This window comes from Stomoxys calcitrans, chromosome 4 (assembly GCF_963082655.1).
Source record: "Stomoxys calcitrans chromosome 4, idStoCalc2.1, whole genome shotgun sequence".
Classification (NCBI taxonomy): Eukaryota; Metazoa; Arthropoda; class Insecta; order Diptera; family Muscidae; genus Stomoxys; species Stomoxys calcitrans.
This window is the reverse complement of record NC_081555.1, coordinates 77,973,765-77,997,372: the sequence shown is the minus strand read 5'-3', so window position 1 is coordinate 77,997,372 and position 23,608 is coordinate 77,973,765. Positions and strand designations below refer to the sequence as shown.

The following is a 23,608-nucleotide window of genomic DNA, read 5'->3' as shown; positions in this document are numbered from 1 at the left end:
TTCAAAAAAATATCGAATAACATTATCAATACAAGTCCTAAACGCACCAGGCATGAAAAACAATCGCGAAAAGTTAATTCAGGCGATTTTCAAACAAATTTTTTGGACGTTTATAACTCAACATAGTGTCACGATTGTGGCCATAAATGGCAAAAATAAATGGTAATTTTTGGGTTCAGTTTGATAGAAAACATTCCAATTACTGTAAATGTGAAATTTGGTTTCAATCCAACTCTTTTTCCTTTTTTATGATTCTCCAATTCTTTTTTCCTTCTTTTAAAACCAAAATTAAAAGCTGCATCTTTTCTCATAAATTTTAATATTTAGAGTAACGTTCGGTATAAAAGTGAGTCAGTTGGTTACTTTGGGATTTACATCCATGTGAAAGTATGTGTTTTTATACCCGCCACCAAAGGATGGGGGTATGTTCATTTTGTCATTCCGTTTGCAACACATCAAAATATCCATTTCCGGCCCTATAAAGTATATATATTCTTGATCAGCATAAAAATTAAAGACGATCTAGACATGTCCGTCCGTCTGTCTGTTGAAATCACACTACAGTCTTTAAAAATAGAGATATTGGGTTGAAATTTTGCACAGATCTTTTTTTGTCCATAAGCAGGTTAAGTTCGAAGATGGGCTATATCGGACTATATCTTTATATAGCCCCCATATAGACCGATCCGCCGATTTAGGGTCTTAGGCCAATAAAAGCCACGTTTATTATCTGATTTTGCTGAAATTTGGGACAGTGAGTTGTGTTAGGCCCTTTGACATGTTTCTTTAATTTGGTCCAGATCGGTTCAGATTTGGACATAGCTGCCATATAGACCGATGCTCCGATTTAGGGTCTTGGGCCTATAAAAGCCACATTTTCTATCCGATTTTGCTGAAATTTGGGACAGTGAGTTGTGTTAATCCCTTCGGTAAATTTCGTCAGTTTGGTCTAGATCGGTCCATAGTTGTATATAGCTGCCATATAGACCGATCCTCCAATTTAGGGTCTTAGGCCCATGAAAGCCACATTTATTGTCCGATTTTGCTGAAATTTGGGATAGTGAGTTATATTGAGCTTGAGCCCTTGACATACATACATACACCTTGACAATATGGCACAGATCGGTCCAGATTTGGATATAGCTGCCATATACACCGATCTTTCGGTTTTAGGTTTTGGGGCCATAAAAAGCGCATTTATTGTCCGATGTCGCCGAAATTTTTGACATTGAGTTGTGTTAGGGCCTTCGACATCTTTCTTCAATTTTACTCAGATCGGTCCAGATTTGGAGATAGCTGCCATATAGACCGATCTCTCGATTTAATGTTTTGGACCCATAAAAGGCGCATATGTTGTCCGATGTTGCCGAAATTTGACACAGAGAGTTAAGTTAAGACCCTCCACATATTTCTGCAACTTGGTCTAGATCGATCAAGTTTTGAATATAGCTGCCATATAGACCGATATCTCAATCTCGATGTAGCTACTAAAAATACCAATATTTTGTTATACACAATTGAACAATGACTTGTACTTATTAGTATTTGGTCCAAATCGGAACATATTTCGATATAACTGCCATGGAACATAAGGTATGCAAATTTCACCGGATTTTGATGAAAGGTGGTTTACATATATACCCGAGGTGGTGGGTATCCAAAGTTCGATCCGGCCGAACTTAACGCCTTTTTGCTTGAATATAAGGTTTCATCCCATGGAACTTACAGTTACCCAAAGCTAAAGTACTTAATCAAGGCTAACTTATACAGGGTGGCTGATGAATATTGCTACAATGATGAATATTGCTACATTTTTTTTTCGGTGTATGGAATACATTTTTCTTTTATTCATGTTAAATTAAATTATTAAATTAATTATTAAATTATTATTAATTAAATTAATTAATTAATTAATTAAATTAATTATTAAATTATTATTATTAAATAGAAAAAAAGTTATTACATTTTTTTTTGGTAGCGGCTTTCATCAGCCACCCTGTATATTTTTGTTTTTTAAGTCTTAATAAGTATGTTCTTAGACCTGCAAAATTATCATCTACTAGAGCTGGCTAACTATCGACAATCGATATTTTCGATAGTTTTAATAATAAATATCGATTGTATCGATACTATCGATTAATATCCCATCACCTATATTTTAAACGAAAATGAGAAGTAAAAATCAGTTGATCGATTTATGCAGAAGTTACATAAATGCACATACCAAATAAAATCTACTTTAATGAATTCAGTTGGAAGTTATGAGAGAAATCATTCTACAAAATGTTAGCCTAATCTGATGAAAATTGCGCCCTCTATAGGCACAATGGGTTTTAAAGTATACATTCAGTGTGGGATTGCTTACTATACCCTACACCACTACTGTGATACAGGATATTATAACTTAATGCATTTGTCTGTTATACCCAGAAGGAATAGAGATAGACCCATTGATAAGTATACTGTATGCCGATCGACTCAGTATCACTTTCTGATTCGATTTTACTGTGTCCGTCTGGCTGTCTGTCTGTCAGTGTGTCCATGTTAATTTGTGTACAATGTACAGGTCGCAATTTTCATCCGATCGTTTTAAAATTTGGTCCAAGCTTGTTTTTCGGCCTAGAAACGAAGCCTTATGAAATTAGAAAAATCGGTTCCGATTTGGATATAGCTCCCATATATATGTTCCTCCTATTTGCTGTAATATTGCAATATAATTGTCATCTGTTAACGATTTTCTCCAAATTTGCTAATAGAAATTTTCTTGACGTTACAGATGAATTTCATGGATTTTAACTTCTGGAGTCACAGCAAGCGCATTTATTGATACATCTTGCCAAAATTTTGCAAAACGCTTTCCTCGACGACTGCCACAGTATCTGAGGAGTTTGCTCGAAATCGATTCAGATTTAGATGTAGCTCTCATATATATGTTCGTCCGATTTTGAGAAATATTGCAATAAAATCCTCATTTTTAACCGGTTCTCTCGAAATTTGGCAGGAATTTAAATTTCATAGAAATCGGTCCAGATTTAGATATAGCTGCCATATATGTATATCGCCCGATTTTCACTCCAAGAGCCACTGCTAGCGCCTTTTTTTAACTATCTTGCACTACGCCTTTCTCGAAGACTACCACAATATCTGAGAAGTTTGCACGAAATCTGTTCTGAAATAGATGCAGCTCCCATATATATGTATGTCAGGGTAATTTGCAATAATGTAATTTTTGAACGGTAGTTATTACAGTTTGAATATAGTTGCTCGAAATTTGATACGGGCTGTTTAATGACCCATCTGAAAACATCCTCCGAAGTCTATCAAAATTGGATATAGCTCCCACATTGTACTTATAGAGTAGGTGTAGAGTATTATACAGTCGACACCGCCCGATTTTTGCCCTTCCTTATTTGTTTTTGTTTAGTATTACAAAAAAATTAACTTTTGCCATAGTATCCTCCGGAAAAATATCGATCGATATTCCGCCAAAAAATTAAATATCGATAGTGCCATTGATATATTGCCACCTCTATTATTTACATTTCCCTGCACTATTAATATTTTCAAAACCCGCAACATAGGGTAGGATTTGATTATTGACATATAATGTGGTATTCGATATGACCTCTTGAGCCTTTAGAACCCTAATTTTTGTCAGATTTCTCTGAAATTTTGAACAGAGTTTTTTGTTATGACAAAAACCGTGCCAAGTACAGTACAAAGCCGTTCATAATCTGCTAGAGCTCCCATGTTCCTTCTCCTGTTCCAGTGGTATCACAATAGACGAACCCCTCTACGTTAGTCTTATGGCAAACTGCCTCTTAAATCTAACCTAGTTTATGTTTATTTACCTGGTTGAGTCTATATAATCCTTCTAAATTTGTAACTAAAATTTAAGTTTAAAATCTTTTGACCCTTGAATAGTCACCCTGGAGATCTGCACTTTATACATCCAATGGACAACGATAAACTGTTTTAATAAACTTTGGACAAAACTTTTATATTTCATGTCATGCAACAAAAACACAATGTGCTCAGACTATTGAAGATATTTGAAGAATAAAAAATAAAAACTGTAACAAATTATAGAATTTGCCATACTCTGTGACAATGAAGCAAAAACGTTGGCTGGCAAGAGAAGATGGAGAAAACACAACAACAACAACCATTTAAATAACTATCATGTCCCAAGATCAAAAAAATCTTAACATTGACAACAATGGCCAGTCCTCGCATATTGTTGAGTCATTGTGGTATGAAATGCATTACGTCGAGAAAGGACACTGATCAAAATACATATGTCTGTATGTTTGTACATTTATACAGGAATATATGGATGTATATGTGAAGGATATAATAATAACAATAATCTGTTCCAAAGAATAAGAGAAATATGTATCATGTCCTTGCATTTCATAGAAATCTCAACAATGCGAAGAAAAATGGAATGCTTAGTATTTTTCCTCCTCAGTTCTATTAATACTTAAACACTCAACAACGCACGCGTGTAGACGCTTGGCCGATAACTCCTTCGAGGAGGACACAACGCATAAATATAATTGAACAAAGGCAAAGGAAAGCATTGGAAAGGAAAATATGATGTTTGTGCCATATGATGGTGCAATTGGATGTTATTGTACTATGAATGCGTCTGGAGGTTCAATTTCTTTACACTGGACGAGGAGATGTCGTTAATATTTACCAAACATGATCTTATCAAACGGTAACGCAAACACGGCCATACCGATTATAGTATGTATATATCACCATAAAGATGGAAGCTATACTCTATCGTTTTCTCATTTGTGGACTTGCAAAATATGTATTTGTTCATTTTCCAATGTGGCCTTATATATCAATGCAACATGGCAAATTGAATGCAACAAATGGCTGCATTAAGGTTAACTATTGCTTTCGCTGTTTGTTTTTATACACTCTGCCAAAGGATGGAGGTATACTCACTTCGTCATTCCGTTTGTAACACATCGAAATATTAGATTTGAGTCCATCGAGCCATATCTGTCCGTCTGTTGGTCTGTCTGTCTGTAAAAAGTGCGCTAAATTTTTGAAGGAGTAGAGATAGGTGCTTGCAATTTTGCACAAATATTTATATTAGCGTAGGTTAGTTGGGATTGTAAATGGGCTATATCGATCCATATATACCTATGTCACGATTGCACTTTTTGAACCTTTAGAAGGCGCAATTATTATTCGATTTGGCTCTAATTATGGACAACAAGTAGAAGTGTGCTAAGTTCGGCCGGGCCGAATCCTATATACCTCCACCATGATAAGCATTTGTCGAGCTCTTGCCACGGTATCTCCTTTAGGCAAACAAAGGATAAAAGAAAAGAATTGCTATGTTATTGGAACAATATCAAGTAATGGTTCATTTCGGACCATAATTGAACTGAATATTGGAGACCATAGTAGAAGTCATTGTGTAAAATTTCAGCCAAATATAAATAGTAAGAATTGCGCACTTTTGGGGCTGAAGAAGTTAAATAAGGAGATCGGTTTATAGGGGAGCTGTATTAGGCTACAAACCGATCCATGTCATATTCGACACGTATGTTAAAGGTCATGAGAGAATCCGTTGTACAAAATTTCAACCAAATCGGGTTATACTTGCGCCCTTTAGAGGCTCAAGAAGTCAAGATCCCATATTGGTTTATATGGCAGATATATCAGGTTATGGACCGATTTGAACTTTTCTTAGCACAGTTGTTGAAAGTTATAACAATACATCATGCAAAATTTCAGCTAAATAGGATAATAAATGCGTCCTCTAGTGGTTCAAGAAGTTAAGAGCCCAGATCGGTTTATATGGCAGTTATATTAGGTTATGAACCGTTTTCAACCATACCGAAAATATACCGAAAAAATACCGAAATGACTACTGATACGAACAACATTGGAACTAAGACAGTGCCACCAATTGTTGTCACACCATCTGGTTCAAACATTTTTTCTGGTTTGAATACACCTTCTGGTCCTAATAAGTTCTTTTCACCTTTGAATTCTCCTTCTCCACAAAACTTCGTTAGTGCGACAACTGCATCGCTTAATTCTCCAAGGCCTTTGAGGGTTATACCTCCTATGAAAACTGTTTTTGCTGCTCGTTTTGCTGCAGACACATCTGAAGACGATATGAGATATTATATAAAGTCCAAGCTGAACTTAGATGTGAATTTGAAATAATTTAAGTTTCAGTACAGAGACAAACGCAACACGGCATCATTTAGAATTATGGTACCTGACTCTGTTTTTGAAACCGTGGTTAGTCCTGACTTTTGGCCACCGAGGGCTTTAGTACAGGAATATATATACAAAGAAAGGATTAGTACAAATATTGCGCATTTGCCTGCACGTTCTGAAGATTTACCAAAAAACTAAGGAGCTCATCTCCTGATAAACAACTGTTTCTGGTTTATCAGAATGTTAGGGGACTAAATACCAAGTTATCTGGTCTGTATACTGATAGTTTTGGATTCGAATACGATGTAATAATTTTCACTGAAACCTGGCTTCATGGAAACATTTTAAATACTGAAATTTTGTGTGATAGATATCAAGTTTTTAGACGTGATCGTACAATTGGTATAAAAAAATCTGGTGGAGGCGTCCTAATTGCTGTCTCGACTGAATACAGTGCATTTATCATAGATGTATTTATTGATCCATCCATCGAATTCCTGGCTGTTAAATTAAAATATGGAAATAAATTTTTATTTTTGACTTGTTCATATATTCCTCCTGGATCTACTACTGAAATCTATAAAGCACACATAGCTGCTATCCAATCTGTACTAAGTCTTTCTAAACCAATGGACTCACTAATTGTAACTGGAGATTTCAATTTACCATCTATTCATTGGAAGGAAAATACTGATACAAACTATTTATTACCCGTCACAAAAAATGGTCATGTTGTGGAATTTATTGAAACAATTTTAATAGAATTTTCAACGCTAATGATAAGATGTTGGATTTACTATTTACCACTGAACCTATGCAAACTTCGCTACAAGGAACAAACGCTATTACTAGTCCAGAGGATGTATTTCATCCTACTATTCACGTTGATGCCAACCTTTCTACCTCTTTCCTTCGAAAAACACGATTGTCTAATATTGATAGTATTTATGCTTTTTCGAAAACTGATTACCGAAAACTTAATACTCTTATATCCGAAGTTGATTGGCAAGAATCACTTCCATTAAATGATTTGGATGAGTCGATTGTTATATTTTATGATATTCTTGCGCAACTTGAAGAATAGAAAAAATAAACTATATAAAAAGTATAAGAAAACTGGTACTGCGATGGACTTTTCCAAATACTCTGTTGTTCGTTCTGAAAATAACATCTGCAATAAGATCTCATACAACACTTATTTGTCGAATATAAAAAGTCAACTACAAGTAAACCCTAAGTCTTTTTATAAATTTGTAAACTCTAAACGTCGGTCGAATACTTTTCCAAAAGTTTTGAAATTTGGAGCCATCGAAGCGGATGATGACCTTTCCATCAGCAATATGTTTGCAGACTTCTTTACCACTACTTATTCCCGGAAAACATATAATAAAACTAATGAGCCCTCCCAAAGCTTCTACAGAAATAGCACGATATCTGTTCCACTAACAACATCTGATACTGTACAGCATTATTTGAGGAATATGAAATGTTCCTTCAATCCAGGTCCAGATGGTATCCCTAGCAATATTCTTAAGTACTGCGCAAATTCCCTGTCCGGTGTTCTCTCAATATTGTCTAATGAATCTTTACGGAAACAATATTTCCCTCCATTATGGAAAAATTCTTTCATTATTCCCCTGTTTAAAAGTGGATGTAAATCTGAAGTCACCAACTACAGAGGAATCGCAAAGCTTAGCGCTATTCCGAAACTTCTTGAAAAAATCATCACTGACTCACTGTCTCATCAAGTTTCTTCACTGTTATCACGATATCAGCATGGATTTCGTAAATCGTACTCAACTGTAACAAATGTTTTGGAATTAACTACAATTGTAAACGAAGGATTTAGAAATCGTTTGCAAACTGACGTTATATATACTGATTTTAGCAAGGCTTTTGATAAGGTAAATCATAGTCATCTATTACACAAGCTAGACCTCCTGGGGTTTTCAGACTCGTTGCTAGCATGGATATCAAATTACCTGTCTAATCGCACTCAAACCGTAAAATTTAATGATTCTGTTTCTAAAACTATTGATGTTTTATCTGGAGTCCCACAAGGTAGTCATCTTGGGCCTATTTTGTTTTCATTATTTATTAATGATCTACCATCCACTGCCACTTTCTCTCGAGTACTTATGTATGCAGACGATGTTAAACTTTTCAAAACCATTCAAAATGACACAGATCAACTGAAACTACAATCCGACCTTGATCGATTATACGATAGGTGTTAACTGAATCTAATGGAATTGAACATAAAAAAATGTAAACATATATCGTTTTACAGATTAAATCATCTAACAACAATTTACTCTATAAACGGTACGCCCCTAGAAACTGTGGAATCAATCATGGATCTTGGCTTCTTGTTAGATCAAAGGTTAAACTATAGATCACATTTATCTTTGACGATCAATAAAGCCTATAGTTCTTTAGGATTTGTTAAGCGTTGGAGCAAAGAGCTTGTTGATCCAATCGTCACAAGAAATCTATACACATCCCTTGTTCGACCGATACTGGAGTATGGTTCTATAATATGGTGCCCAAATTATAAAATCCACTGCAATTCAATTGAGTCTGTGCAAAAACAGGTCGTGTTATTCTGCTTACGTAGACGTAACTGGACATTTAATACTTTACCATATTATAAAGAAAGATTAAATTTGATCAAATTGCCTTCGTTGGAAAGTCGGCGTACAATGCTGAATCTGAATTTCATGTTAAATATACTAAACGGAAACTTGAAGTCGGAGTTTCTGTTGGACCACATCTACTTGAACGTGCCGCTGAGACCTTCACGAAATTTTAATCTTCTTCGTGTTGAATACTATCGTACGAATTTTGCGAACAATGACCCATTTAGGCGTTTATGTGTTGAATTTAATAAATTTTACAATAATATAGATCTGTGCGAAAACAAATATTCTTTAAAGAAAAAGATTATTATTTTGCTGAATTCGTAGTTATTAAGCTTAGTTTGTATATAGTCTAGTCTGTAAGGATTATAATATCTATAGACTAATAAATAAAAAAATTCAGCTAAATCGGACAAGAATTGTGCCCTCTAGTGGTCCAAGAAGTCAAGACCCCAGATCGGTTTATATGGCAGTTATATTAGGTTATGAACCGATTTCAACCATACTCAGCAAAGTTGTTGGAGGTGATAATAAAACACCTCGTACAAAATTTCAGCCAAATCGGTTTAGAATTGTGCACTCTAGCGGCTCAAGAAGTCAAGATCCCAGATCGGTTTATATGGCAGCTATATCAAAACGTGGACCGATGTAGCTCATTTTCAATCCCATTCAACCTACATTTATAAGAAGTATTTGTGCAAAATTTCTAGCTTTACTCCTTCGAAAGTTAGCGTGCTTCGACTGACAAACGGACGGACGGACAGACGGGCGGATATGGCTAGTTCGACTTAAAATGTCATGACGATCAAGAATATATATACTTTATGGGGTCTTAGAGGAATATTTCGAGGAGTTACAAACAGTATGACGAAACTATGGTGGAGGGTGTAATAACATCTCCTATGACCTTCAACATACATGGCTAGTATGGCCTGAATCGGGCAAAACCTAAGCTCCCATATAAAATGCAATCTCCAGATTGCATTTTTTGAATCCCTAGATGGCGCAGTTCCCGTCGGATTAGGCTAAAATTGTATACAATGACTAATTCTAAGACTTTTAATATATGTGCTACATATAGTCTAATCAATAACATGATATCCAATTAATAATTAATTAAGTTATATCCAAATAAACCAATTTCCCAATTTTAGTTCTTAAGCTCCTATACGACGCAATCCTTATCCGTTTTGGCTGAAATTTTGCACAATGACATCTATGCCAAATATAGTTCATCATCTGATATAGCTCCAATAGTATAGCAATTCTTACCCGTTATCCTTTGTTTGCTTATAAACAGATACTGGACAAAGATCTTGACAAATGTTATTCATGGTGGTGGGTATATAAGATTCGGCCCACCCGAACTATACTTTACTTGTGCTTTTGCTTGTTTATTGTACTACCCAAACCATTCGCCTATTCGTTATTAGATGTTTTCATATAAATATAGAATTTTATAAGTGAAACGAATGAAAAAAGGCATAACTGTTGCCAAGGTGGATAGAGTATATAACAATCATATAAAAAAGGCATAACTGTTGCCAAGGTGGATAGAGTATATAACAATCATATAATAATATAAACTTACAAAAGGTAATAAACTTCTCTAGTTGGACTGCAAGGATACATAAGCGGTACTCTAAAAAAATATGATGAAACTAAAAAAGACACAATTGAAAGAAAAAAGATTGCTTTATTTTGTATTTGGTAGCTCACAATCTATTTTCAAAGCGCGTGCATTGTATTTTAGATGTGTGAAACAACAAAAATGGAGAAAAAGGTTATTGTTGAAAAATGAGCATAGTCAGAAGTAGATTTATCTTGATTAAACTATTTATCACTTTAGATATATGCTAAGTTATAACTAAGCATTTTTTGTTTCTAAATAATATAAAATTTTACGTGACCCCTTACGAGTTTTTCTATCATTAATTACAAAGGAAATGTTCGAGACCAATAAATCAGAAATTGGGACGATTTGGACCATATTTGGCATCAGGAATGTAGCCAGATGGGGGCTCTCGGACCCGAGCACCCCAAAATGATTTTGTCTAAGAAAAATATTTAAATCAAACAAAAAATTTATGTAGCATTTTACAAAACGACAAATTTTTATATATATAATATTCTACAAAGATAAAATTTTGCTGCGGCCAGGGCCGTCTTAAAATCACTTTTCTTAAGGACAAAATTGTAATGAAATTCTTACTAAAAACAAAATTTTTATAACATTTTTCTAAAAAATTTTTAAAGACATTGTCTAATGACACCATTTCAGCCATATACAATTTTGTCTAAAGACAATTTTTTAATTAAATTTTTTCTAAAGATAAAATTTTTGTTAGAACAAGTAAAAGCGTCCCAAGTTCGGCCGGGCCGAATCTTATATACGCATTTGTCGAGATCTTTTCCCGAAATCTCTTCTTAGGCAAAAAAAGGTTAACAAAAAGATTTGCTCTGCTATCAGAGCGATACCAAAAAAGGGTCCGGTTCGGACCTCAATTAAATTATATCCTGGAGACCTGTGTAAAATGTCAGCCAATTCGAATAAGAATTGCGACCTTTGGGGGCTCAAGAAGTAAAACAGAGAGATCGATTTATATGGGAACTTTATCGGCCTATAAACCGATTCAGACCATAATAAACACGTATGTTGACGATCATGAGGGGAACCGTCGTACAAAATTTCAGGCAAATCGGATAATAATTGCGACCTTTAGAGGCTCAAGATGTCAAGATCCCAGATCGGTTTATATGACAGCTATATCGGGTTATGAACCGTTTTGAACCTTCTTTGGCACAGTTGTTGGATATCATAACAAAATACTTCGTACTTTTATTCAAATCGGATAAGAATTGCGCCCTCTAGTGACTCTAGAAGTCAATTTTCAAGATCGGCTTATATGACCGATTTGAACCTAATTTAGCACAGTTATCCAAAGTTATAGCGAAACACCTCGTGCAAAATTTTATTCCAATCGGATAAGAATTGTGCCCTCTACAGGCTCAAGAAGTCAAGACCTAAGATCGGTTTATATGACAGGTATATCAAAACATGGACCGATATGGCCCATTTACAATCCCAACTGACCGACACTAATAAGAAGTATTTGTGCAAAATTTTAAGCGGCTAGATTTACTCCTTCGAAAGTTAGCGTCCTTTCGACAGACGGACGGACGAACGGACATTGCTAGATCGACATAAAATGTCACGACGAACAAGATTATATATACTTTATGGGGTCTCACACGAATATTTCGAGTAGTTACAAAGAGAATGACGAAATTAGTATACCCCCATCCTATGGTGGAGGGTATAATGAGAGGTCAACATTTCTCGACACCTGAAGAAGCGGTTGATGCGTTCAGAATGCGTGTTTTCAAATACTTCAATCAGAGTGCCAAGTGCGCAATTGATCCAAACGCATGCAAATGGGTATAGATCTTAAAGGGGAATATTTTGAAAAACAATAATTCGGTTTTCGATGATTAAAAGTTGTTTTTGTTCTCTAATCCCGAAATATAAAAGGCTATTACAGGTTATTATAGCTTATTGAATTTGCTTGTAATGCCCAAAAGGAAGAGAGATAAGCCCATTGATAAATATGCTTATCGACTCAGAATCACTTTCTAATTCGATTTAGCTATGACTGTCTGATTGTCTGTCCATGTTAGTTTGAGTACAAAGTACAGGTCGCAATTTTCACCCGATCGTCTTCAAATTTGCCACAAGCATTTTCTTGGGCCTAGAGACAAAGCCTGTTGAAATTGGAAAAAATCGGTTCAAATTTGGATATAGCCCCCATATATAGGTTCTTCCGATTTTATCGTCATTTGTAAACCTATTCTTACGAAATGTTGCACGAGGAGTTCTTTTATAAGTCTCAACATTATGGAATTTCATAGAAATCGATTCAGAATTAGATATAGCTTCCATATATATGTTTATCCGATTTGGACTTAAATTGCAATTATATCGTCATGTGTAAACCGATTCTCACGACATTTTGAACGAGGAATTCTCTTACAAGTCATTACAACATTATTGGTTAATTTGATAGATATCGGTTTAGATTTAGATATAGCTCCCATATATATGCATTTCCCGATTTTCACTTTTAAAGCCTTTTCTAACTCATTTCTCAATCGATCTTCTCAAAAATTTGCACAACGAGTTTCTCTATGACTCCCACAATATGTATAGAATTTGATCGAAATTCTACATATAAAATTTAAACAAATTTTAAATTCGACAACTAAGCCTGTAAATCCAATGGTGCAGCGTATCAAAAGGTCGACTTCGCCTGACTTTAGCCCGTCCTTACTTGTTATTGGAATTGTAAATGAGCCATATCGGTCCATGTTTTGATATAGGTGCCATATAAACCGATTTTGGGTCTTGACTTCTTGAGCCTCTAGAGTGCGCAATTCTTATCCGATTGGAATGAAATTTTGCACCACGTGTTTTGTTATGATATCCAACAACTGCGCTAAGTATGGTTCAAATCGGTCCATAACCTGATATAGCTGCCATATAAACCGATCTGGGATCTTGACTTCTTGAGCCTCTAGAGGTCGCAATTATTATCCGATTTGGCTGAAATTTTAAACGACGGATCCTCTCATGACCTTCAACGAACGTGTTTGTTATGGTCTGAATCGGTCTATAGCTTGATACAGCTCCCATATAAATCGATCTCCCTATTTTAGTTCTTGAGCCCCAAAAGGACCCATTTCTTATTCGAATTGGCTGAAATTTTTCAAAATGACTTCTACTATGGTCTCCAACATTCAATTCGATTATGGTCCGAATCGGAACATAACTTGATGTAGCTCCAATAGCATAACAATTATTTTCTTTTATCCAGGAAAAAAACTCGACAAATGCGATCTATGGTGGAGAGTATATAAGATTCTGCCCGGCCGAACTAGAGTGCAGTGGTATATGAGAAGGGAGATGTCCCAGAAAATGAAGGCCGAAAATTGTCGTATTAACACAATATACATATAAAAAAATTTCGAAAGCACGCTAACTTTCGAAGGAGTAAAGCTACCCGCTTGAAATTTTGCACAAATACCTTTTATTAGTGTAGGTCATTTGGAAGTGTAAATGGGCCATATCGGTCCATGTTTTGATATGGCTGCCATATAAACCGATTTTGGGTCTTGATTTCTTAAACATCTAGAAGGCGCAATTCATTTCCGATTTGACTGAAATCTTGCATCTTGTGATTTGATATCACTTCCAACAACTGTGCTAAGTATGGTGCAAATCTGTTTATAACCTGATATAGCTGCCATATAAACCGATTTGGGGTCTTAAATCCTTCAGCTTTTAGAGGGCGCAATTCTTATCCGATTTGGCTGAAATCTGGCATCTGGTGTTTTGGTATCACTTCCGACAACTGTGCTAAGTTTGGTTCAAATCGGTATATAACCAGATATAGTTGCCATATAAACAGATCTGGTATCTTGACTTTTTGAGCCTCTAGAGGGCGCAATTCTTATCCGATTTGGCCGAAATTTAGCATGAAGTGCTTTATTTTGACTTCCAACAATTGTTTTTGGTGTGGTCTAATTCAGTCTATATCCTGATATAGCCGCCATATAAACCGATCTTCCGATTAGACTTCTTGGGCTTCTAGAGGGCGAAATTCTTATCAAATATTGTTGAAATTTGGCATATGTCTTTTTTGCATGACTTTCAACAACTGTTCTAAGTATGGTCTAAATCGGTAAATAATCTGATATAGCTGCTATATAAACCGATCTCCCAGTTTGACTTTTTGAGTCTCTGGAGGGTGCAATTATTACACGATTCGAACGAAATTTTGGAGGGTGTGTTTTTCTATGACTGTGTTTTTCTATTCGAGAAAGTCATTCAAAGAACTTGACGAATGCGATCCGTGGTGGAGGGTATAAAAGATTCGGCCCTGCCGAACTTAGCACGCTTTTACTTGTTCTTGTGAGCTCATTTGTCTAAATAGGCATATATAGAAAAATTATATGCAAATAACTTGATGTATGAGTGATCCATGGTGGAAAGCATAATATGTATTTTCTACTACATGAGCCAAAAATATTTAGCATAAAACTTTCAAAACTTTTATAAATGCCCAACCATAAGAAATACGAAATTAAATTTAACCCAGCATTTAAAGTCTCTTGACAGAACTTAATTACTACATTCATTTCGCCACATAGACTCTCATTCGATCTTACGCCAAAGCTTTTATAGTTGTTTTGTAATTTCATTAAACTTACCCTTGTTGACTTTGTGAATCACTCGATGCAATTGACTTGGATTGACTCTCGCTGCAACGTACTGTGTCAGCAATTAAATAATCTGCAATTAGGATAAGATTGAAGCGGATTAGAGAACGTTATCTTATTTGCAATTAATTTGTTTATATTAAATGGATTTCGCTGGGAAAGAGGTAGTTAGAATAGCAGAAAGTGTTCCACATTTTAAATAGCGCCACCACATAACTGTTTTATGGCAATTTAATAGCCAATTAGAAGGGAAACACATTACAAAGATGAGTTGTTTGTATGACAATTGAAAAAAGTATTAACAATAGTTATTAGAATTAGGAAGTATACTTCTTTGTACACAAAACTATATTTTAAAGCAAAAAATCCAAAATGAAGAAGAAGAAAAACATAAGCCAGACGATATTGACTTTATACTAACTTAGACGAAAACTTTATTTAAACAACAGCCATACGTTTGGTAATACAACATGACTAACTTTAGCATTATTAGACGACAATATTATATTATCCCAAATAACACAAAGGGGATCAAACAAGAACCAATGTTTGGAATAAATTTACAAGGAAAGTAGAAAAAAACTGTTTGTACAAGGCACAAATCCTTATTTTGTTAAAATGTTTTCAACGATTTAATTTTTAAGAACTTAAATAATTTGCTCCTATAGGCAGTTATATAATTGGCAGTTATAGAATGACAATTAATTTTTAAAAACTTAAACAATTTGCTCCTATAGGCAGTTATATAATTGGCAGTTATAGAATGACACTGTGGTCGCACTTGTATGCAAAGAGTGGTAGAGTAATTCAAGTGCATATGTATTTTATAGGATAGATTAGTGTCCATATAACTGTACTGCCCAATTAAATATATACAGAACTTGGTTGGCTTTATCTACAATTTATTATATACTAGCTGACCCGGGCTCGCTCCGCTGCGCTTTCTTTTACTTTATATGGAACAAAAATTTCCTTGGAATATTTATTTTTGACAATTAAAGAGCTTTAAGTGAAATACCATGCTACGAACATAGTACAATATATCGCTTGACTAACAGTTTAACAATATAAGTGCCTTTATCTGAATCCCATATGATCTTTATTGGTCTACGAATTTAAGTTTGAATGCAAAGTGTACTCTATTTTAAAATACTTTATTTCAGCCCGATATTCTCTTGATATCTGATTTAGGCGTGTTTTCGGAGGCCCCAGACACTTGGCCCTGAAAGAATATCAGCAACGTGCTCTTCTTTCAAATACCATTTATTTATTTATTGGCTTGGCCGAAAAAATTTTAACCTTTGGGGGGTGTTTTGGGGAACGGGTGATGCCCTAAATACATGGGCCTACATTTGGATATCAAATTCGTATTCTACTCCCAAATACCTTTATTTGAGCCCCATATTGCGATGGTCAGTAAAAAATTTCTGTTTTTTGAAAAAGGGGTATACCCTCAGAAAATTGGTCCCGAAAGTGGATATCAATTCTTGCTCTACCGTCGGTAAATATGCCCGATTTAGGGGTCTTTTTGGGATTGGGGTGGTCCCCCAAACACTATGCCCGGAAAATATATTAGCAACGTGCTCTATTCTTATATAAATATATCTCATTTATTTGAACCCCATATTGCCATTGGCCTCAAAATTAGATATCAAATTCGATTTCTATTCTCATTTAAACTCTTTATTGCAAAAGTCAGCAAATATGTCCGGTTTGGGATATTGGCGCTAAAAACCCAAAAAAGGCCCAAATTGTCTTGATGAGCAAATACGGCCAATGTGGGATAGTTATGGTGGTGAGACGTCCCCTAGACAGTTGGTCCCGAATGTTAATTTCAGATTCATGGTATACTTCCAAATACCTTTAATTTGAGCCCCATAATTCCATAGTCGGCAAGCATGACCGTCTTGGGGGGTGTTTTAGGGTATGGGCGGCCACTCAGTGAGTTGGCTTTGAAATTATATATCGGACTAGTGTTCTACTCTAAAAACCCTCTTGTTTGAGCCTCATATTGCAAAAGTCAGCAAATTCGTCCTATTTGGGGTGGTGTTGTGGGGGTGGGGTGGCCCCATAGACACTTTTCCCGAATATTGATATCAGATTCGTGCTTTACTCCCAAAGACCTTTCATTTGAGCCCCATATTCCTATGGGTGTAAATTTGTCCCCTTTGGGGATGTTTTTGGGGAGAGGCGGCCCCCAAACATTTGGTCCCATATTTGGATATCAGATTCGAATTCTACACTTAAACACCTTCTACTGAAGCCCCATATTCCCATGGTCAGTAAATAAGTCCTGTTTGGGGGGTGTTTTGGGGAAGGGGTGGACCCCCAGAAACGTGGTTCCACATTTGGATATTAGATTCTTATTCTAATCGCAAATACCTTTCATTTGAGTCCCATATTGACATAGTCGATAAATATGTTCGATTTAGGGGTGTTTTGGGGTTGGGGTGGTCCCCTTAACACTTTGTCCGACAATTGGATACCAGATACGTTTTCTTATCCTAAATACCTTTCATTTGAGTCCCATATTGTCGTGATTGGTCTTAATGTATGTTTGGTAGGTTTTAGGGTGGGGCGGCCCCCCTAGGTACCCCATCCGAAATTTGGATACCAGATTTTTATGTTTAGGGAACTATATGAGAGCACACAAAATTTCGCTTACATCCCATTTGGTTGAAATTTTGCATAAGGTGTTTTGTTATGACTCTAATAACTATGCTGAGTATGGTTTACGGAGGCCACCGTAGCGCAGAGGTTAGCATGTCCGCCTATGACGCTGAACGCCTGGGTTCGAATCTTGGCGAGACCATCAGAAAAAATTTTCAACGGTGGTTTTCCCCTCCTAATGCTGACAACATTTGTGAGGTACTATGCCATGTAAAACTTCTCTCGAAAGAGGTGTCGCACTGCGGCATGCCGTTCGGACTCGGCTATAAAAAGAAGGCCCCTTATCATTGAGCTTAAAACTTGAATCGGACTGCACTCATTGATATGTAAGAAGTTTGCCCCTGTTCCTTAGTGGAATGTTCATGGGCAAAATTTGCATTTGAGTATGGTTTAAATCGGTCTATAACCTGAAATAGCTGCCATATAAACCGATCTTGAATCTTGACTTCTTGAGCCAATAGAGAGCGCAATTCTTATCCGATTTGGCTGAAAGAATTGCAAGAATTGTTTTGTTATGACTTCCAACATCTGAACAAAATATAGTTCAAATCGGTCTATAACCTGAAATAGCTGCCATATAAACCGATCTTGAATCTTGACTTCTTGAGCCAATAGAGGTCGCAATTATTATCCGTTTTGGCTGATATTTTGTGCAACGACTTCTCTCATGACCTTCAACGTGTCAATTATGGTCTGAATCGGTCTATTGCCTGATACGTCTCCCATATAAACATATCTCTCTATTTTACTTCTAAAGCCCCAAAAGGGGACAATTTTCATGCGAATTGGCTAAAATTGTATACAACGACTTCTACTGCGGTCTCCAACATTCAGTTCAATTATGGTCCGAATCGGACGATAAATTGATATTGTAGCTCTAATATCATAGCAATTCTTTGCCTAAGAAGAGATACCGGGGAAATAACTCGACAAATGCAATCCATGGTGGAGGGTATATAAGATTCGGCCCGGCCAAAGTTAGCACGCTTTTACTTGTTTAATATCACTTTTTCGACATTGCTGAATCATATATTCATCTTGCCAATACGTTTAACTAAAGTTCAAATATCACTCTTATTTGACTCCCAATTTCTATGAAATAGAAAAATAAATCAAAAAAATTTAAGTGCACATCTTTACACACCGAAAAAAATTGACTTGAATTTGAGTAATTAATTAAATCAATTGGTTAATAAAAACGTTTTTCTTGCTTTGGTAATTTTGGTTATTGAAATTATGTTTCTCATTGAATCATTGAATTGATTGGTAAAAAGACAAATGTTTAACAAATTTTTAATTACACGAACTAAAATTTTTATTTAATAGCATAAATAGTATGTGTATGTATCTACATAAATCAAGATGGTTCACTTCCACTCGCATATAATCCGAGTGAGTGGAAACTGAAAAATGTAGGATGTGAAATATATAAATGGTAGAATTGGATTGCGAAACGCAGCCCAAATTAAAAATTGGATAAGGTATTTATGTATATTAGTTTTACCCTATTGTCTTGGAATATTTAAATATTCATATATAATTTTAGCGTCTTAATATTGATCACGTTTCCTCAGTAGAACGATTTCGATACCTGACAAGGTCTAATACTTAGGTGTGGTCTTGTACTGGAGACTATTATATTAGTAGTGGGTACCGAGAAGGCTCACTGATATTGGGCGGTAGATGAACCATAAGCTCAAAATGGGGCCTGAATTTGAGGATAGTACAATGGCTTTACAGGAGCGTGATTAGACCGATACTTACTTACGCGTCAGTAGTATGGTGGACTGCAATAGAGAAAAAATGCAACGTAAGTAAATATAACACAGGTTCAGACAACATGTTGTATTGCCATGGGGAAGCGATGAGGACGACGCCCACTAGGGCACTGGAGACAAGATATACGACCAATTGATATACAGATTAAGGGTGAGGCTGCCACTGCGGCTATAAGATCTAAGGTGATGGGAGATAGAGGATAGGGGCAGGTAATACCATCGTGGTGTAATCGAGGCGACGATAGGAAACCTGGAAGGAAGGAATGGAATGGAATGGAAGGAATTGAGGTCGAGTGCGAGGCTCCGCTGCCAGCTGCACAGTCTTGGACTGACGAAACTCTAGTATTGCCATCTGGAAGATCATGTTACATGGATTAATTAAAGCTAGAGAACTGAGTGAGCCACTAGATCTACATTGAGAACTTGGGGACTGAGATCTATTTTGGACTGCCTGACCATAATACTGTCCTCCAGTTGTCTTCTTAATGGAGTAATCATGGGCAAAATTTGCAATTGTTACAAACAGAATCACTGGATGAGTATATGCCTTATCCTATAGTGGTGCGAATAAATTTGGAAAATGCACCACAAAATTGGAGAAAATTTTGCAGACACAGTTCGCTTCGAAATGAAAAATCATCCGGACTGATGAGACCCATTTCCACCTCGGTGGTTACGCCAACAAGCAAAATTGTCGCATCTGGTGCTGGGAAAACTGAAGAATTATTATTGGGAAGCCTCTCCATCCTCAACGTGAGACTGTTTGATGGGGATGATGTTTCGTAAATGAGGTTGGATCAACGGTTGCGGTGAATGGATTGCGCTATCGAGGGATGATTAATGATGGTATTGATCTGGACAAAGTCTAATTTCCATAAAAAGGCGTTACGTGCCACAAAAGTAACATGCTTTCGTAAAGGCAAGAACTAAAATAAGAGAATCCGTTTATAACAGGGTCAATAATAGGTTATTCGAACCATTTAGACCACGGATATTGGAAATCACAACAAAACACTTCATGCACTCCTTCAGCCAAATAATATAATATTTGCGGATTCTAGGGGCCCCCGAAGTCAAGTAGAAGGACCATTTTATATGGCAGATATATCCAAATGTGAAGCGATTTAGCTCATTTGCAATTCCCTATGACCTGTTTCAATACAAAGTGATGTGCAAAATTTCAGACCCACGGAAGGACATACGGTCCGAAATGACTAGATCGTCTTAGAGTGTCAAGACAATAAAAAAATGCATACGCAGGGATTTACAATAGTAGTTGTTATTTTGGTAATCAAATTTAATCTCTGGCGAACGTATCTGAACATAAAAACCGCCCTTGACTGTCGCAGATCTCTCAACGAGATGACTGAACAATTCAAAATTCACCTGTCTGGCTGCCGAGCTATGAGATATCCTAGGAAATTGTAAAGCGGACGAGCTTGCGAGAATAGAAACTACTTCACACATTCCAGTGATACTGGAATCAGTGGATATGCCTCTAGCGACATGTAAGTTAAGTCTTCAGGATCAAGCCCAAAGGGCGGGCTTTGAGCATTACTAAGTAATGTGGCCTAATCTAGACTTTAAGAGGTCTACTACTTTGCCGTCACTGGCTAGAACAGACGTCTCAGTCATTGTGTCCGTCGTAACAGTTCCCTGTCTGATCAAAAAACATGCTGACAGTCTGGAGGTTGCCAGTAACGACGTTTGCCGAAGCTATGAGGACGTCGAGGATGATGAGACTATAAAACATCTGCTGTGTGTGTGTCCCACATTGACAGTGAGCTTCTCATTTCTTTGAGAACTCGTACGGTATAGCGGATGTATACATTCTCAAGTTGTTGGGCTTTATAAAGCGATCTGGATGGTTCAACGATATGAACTAGAAGTAGTCTTCCTTCTCCTGTTCCTGTGGGATCACAATAGATCAAAACGTCTATGCGAGTCTGATGAAACTGCCACTTTAACCTAACCTAACCTGTGCTAAGTCTGTGCATTCGTGTGTATGGTCAGTCCGCCTGTCAATGCAAATTTGTCCATGAACATTCCTTTAAAAAACATCAATCAAAAAGTAAACACCTTTTTATTTCCAAGTCCAAAAGGCTTGCCACAAAGCGACACCACTTTAGTAGAGAGAATGACACTGCTAATTATTTTAAGTAAATTTTTGTTTAAGCTCTGGCCGGAATTTGATCATTTCACCAGAACTTTGCTGGATCATTTCACCAGAACTTTGTTGTCAACAATATTTGCTAATTATAGTCTTTTTAAAAGGATTTTAGTTCATCATAGACAAATGAGCTGGAATCGCGTATGACTGCCATACAGATATATTTGCCGATTAAGGGTCTTACCCTATTAATGCATAAAGCTTCCGAGCAAAGTTTGTTCACAATTTTTGAATTTATTTTTGAATTAAATGACGACAAAAAAGTGATTTTAGAAAACATTTTTTATATAAAAGCCGAAACTTAATTTTTAGAGAGCGTCCTTTATGAAGGACATTATGCCGGGAGTACGCCTAGTATATGGTCAACTGATTCATATTTGTCATAATTCCACCAGCTGGTAAAATAAAAATATTGATCCTTAGGGTCAAAAAAACCTGCAGTTATTATAACATTTTGGAATTTGCAGTTGGCCTCCCAATATAAGATGGTCCTGACCGTTTAGGGTCTTAAAACCCTAAATGCCGATTTTATTGCATTTAATATAACATTTTTGAATTTGCAGTTGGCCTCCCAATATCCGAGCCAAATGTAGTTCGTATTATTTTTATACCCTCCACCATAGGATGGGGGTTATACAAGTTTCGTCATTCTGTTTGTAACTACTCGAAATATTCGTCTGAGACCCCACGAAGTATATATATTCTTGATCGTCGCGACATTTTATGTCGATTTTACCATGTCCGTCATTCCGTCTATCTGTCTGTCGAAAGCACGCTAACTTCCGAAGGAGTAAAGCTAGCCGCTTGAAATTTTGCACAAATACTTTTAATTAGTGTAGGTCGGTTGGTATTGTAAATGGGCCATATCGGTCCATGTTTTGATATAGCTGCCATATAAACCGATCTTGGGTCTTGACTTCTTGAGCCTCTAGAGGGCGCAATTCTTATCCGATTTGAATGAAATTTGTGCACGACGTGTTTTATTATGATATCCAACTACTATGCCAAGTTCGGTTAAAATCGATATAGCTGCCATATAAACCGATCTAGGGTCTTGACTTCTTGAGCCTCTAGAGTGCGCAATTCTTATCCGATTGGAATGAAATTTTGCGTGACGTATTTTATTCTTACTGTCAACAACTGTATAAAATAAGGTTCAAATCGGTTCAAAACCTGATATAGCTGCCATATAAACCGATCTGGGATATTAACTTCTTGAGCCTTTAGAGGTCGCAATTATTATCCGATTTGCCTGAAATTTTGTACGACAGATCCTCTCATGACCATCGACACACGTGCTTATTATGGTCTGAATCTGTCTATAGCCCGATACAGCTCCCATATAAATCGATCTCTCTAATTTACTTCTTGAGCCCCCAAAGGGCGCAATTCTTATTCGAATTGGCTGACATTTTACACAGGTCTCCAACATATAATATAATTGTGGTCCAAACCGGACTATATCTTGTTATCGCTCTAATAGCAGAACAAATCTTTTCTTATATCCCTTTCTGCCTAAGAAGAGATGCCGGGAAAAGAACTCGACAAATGCGTTCCATGGTAGAGGGTATAAAAGATTCGGCCCGGCCGAACTTAGCACGCTTTTACTTGTTATATATTGCGGCCATATCGACCGATCTCCTGATTTCTAGTCCTTAGCGACCGATTTTTATTCGACTGGAGACAATGAGTAGAACTATGTCTCGTATCCGATTATGGTTCATATCGATTATGATTCATTTGGTACCATAAGTCGATATGGCTGCAATAAAGATAAGATGGACCTAACTGATTAGGGTCTTAAGACCCTAAATGTAGATTTTATTGACCAATTTTGCTGAAATTTGAAATAGTGATTTGTACACTCATAGACAGAC

General features: G+C 36.3%; 1 protein-coding gene across 1 annotated transcript in view; it reads right to left on the bottom strand.

The window, feature by feature from the left end:
• Positions 1–23,608, bottom strand: part of LOC106086554 (teneurin-a) — a 1,121,402-nt gene that overhangs the window by 743,972 nt on the left and 353,822 nt on the right. Inside the window, exon 5 of the mRNA XM_059366919.1 lies at positions 15,105–15,186. Within this exon, the coding sequence (XP_059222902.1) occupies positions 15,105–15,186 (82 nt within the window). The remainder of the gene's footprint in view (positions 1–15,104; positions 15,187–23,608) is intronic.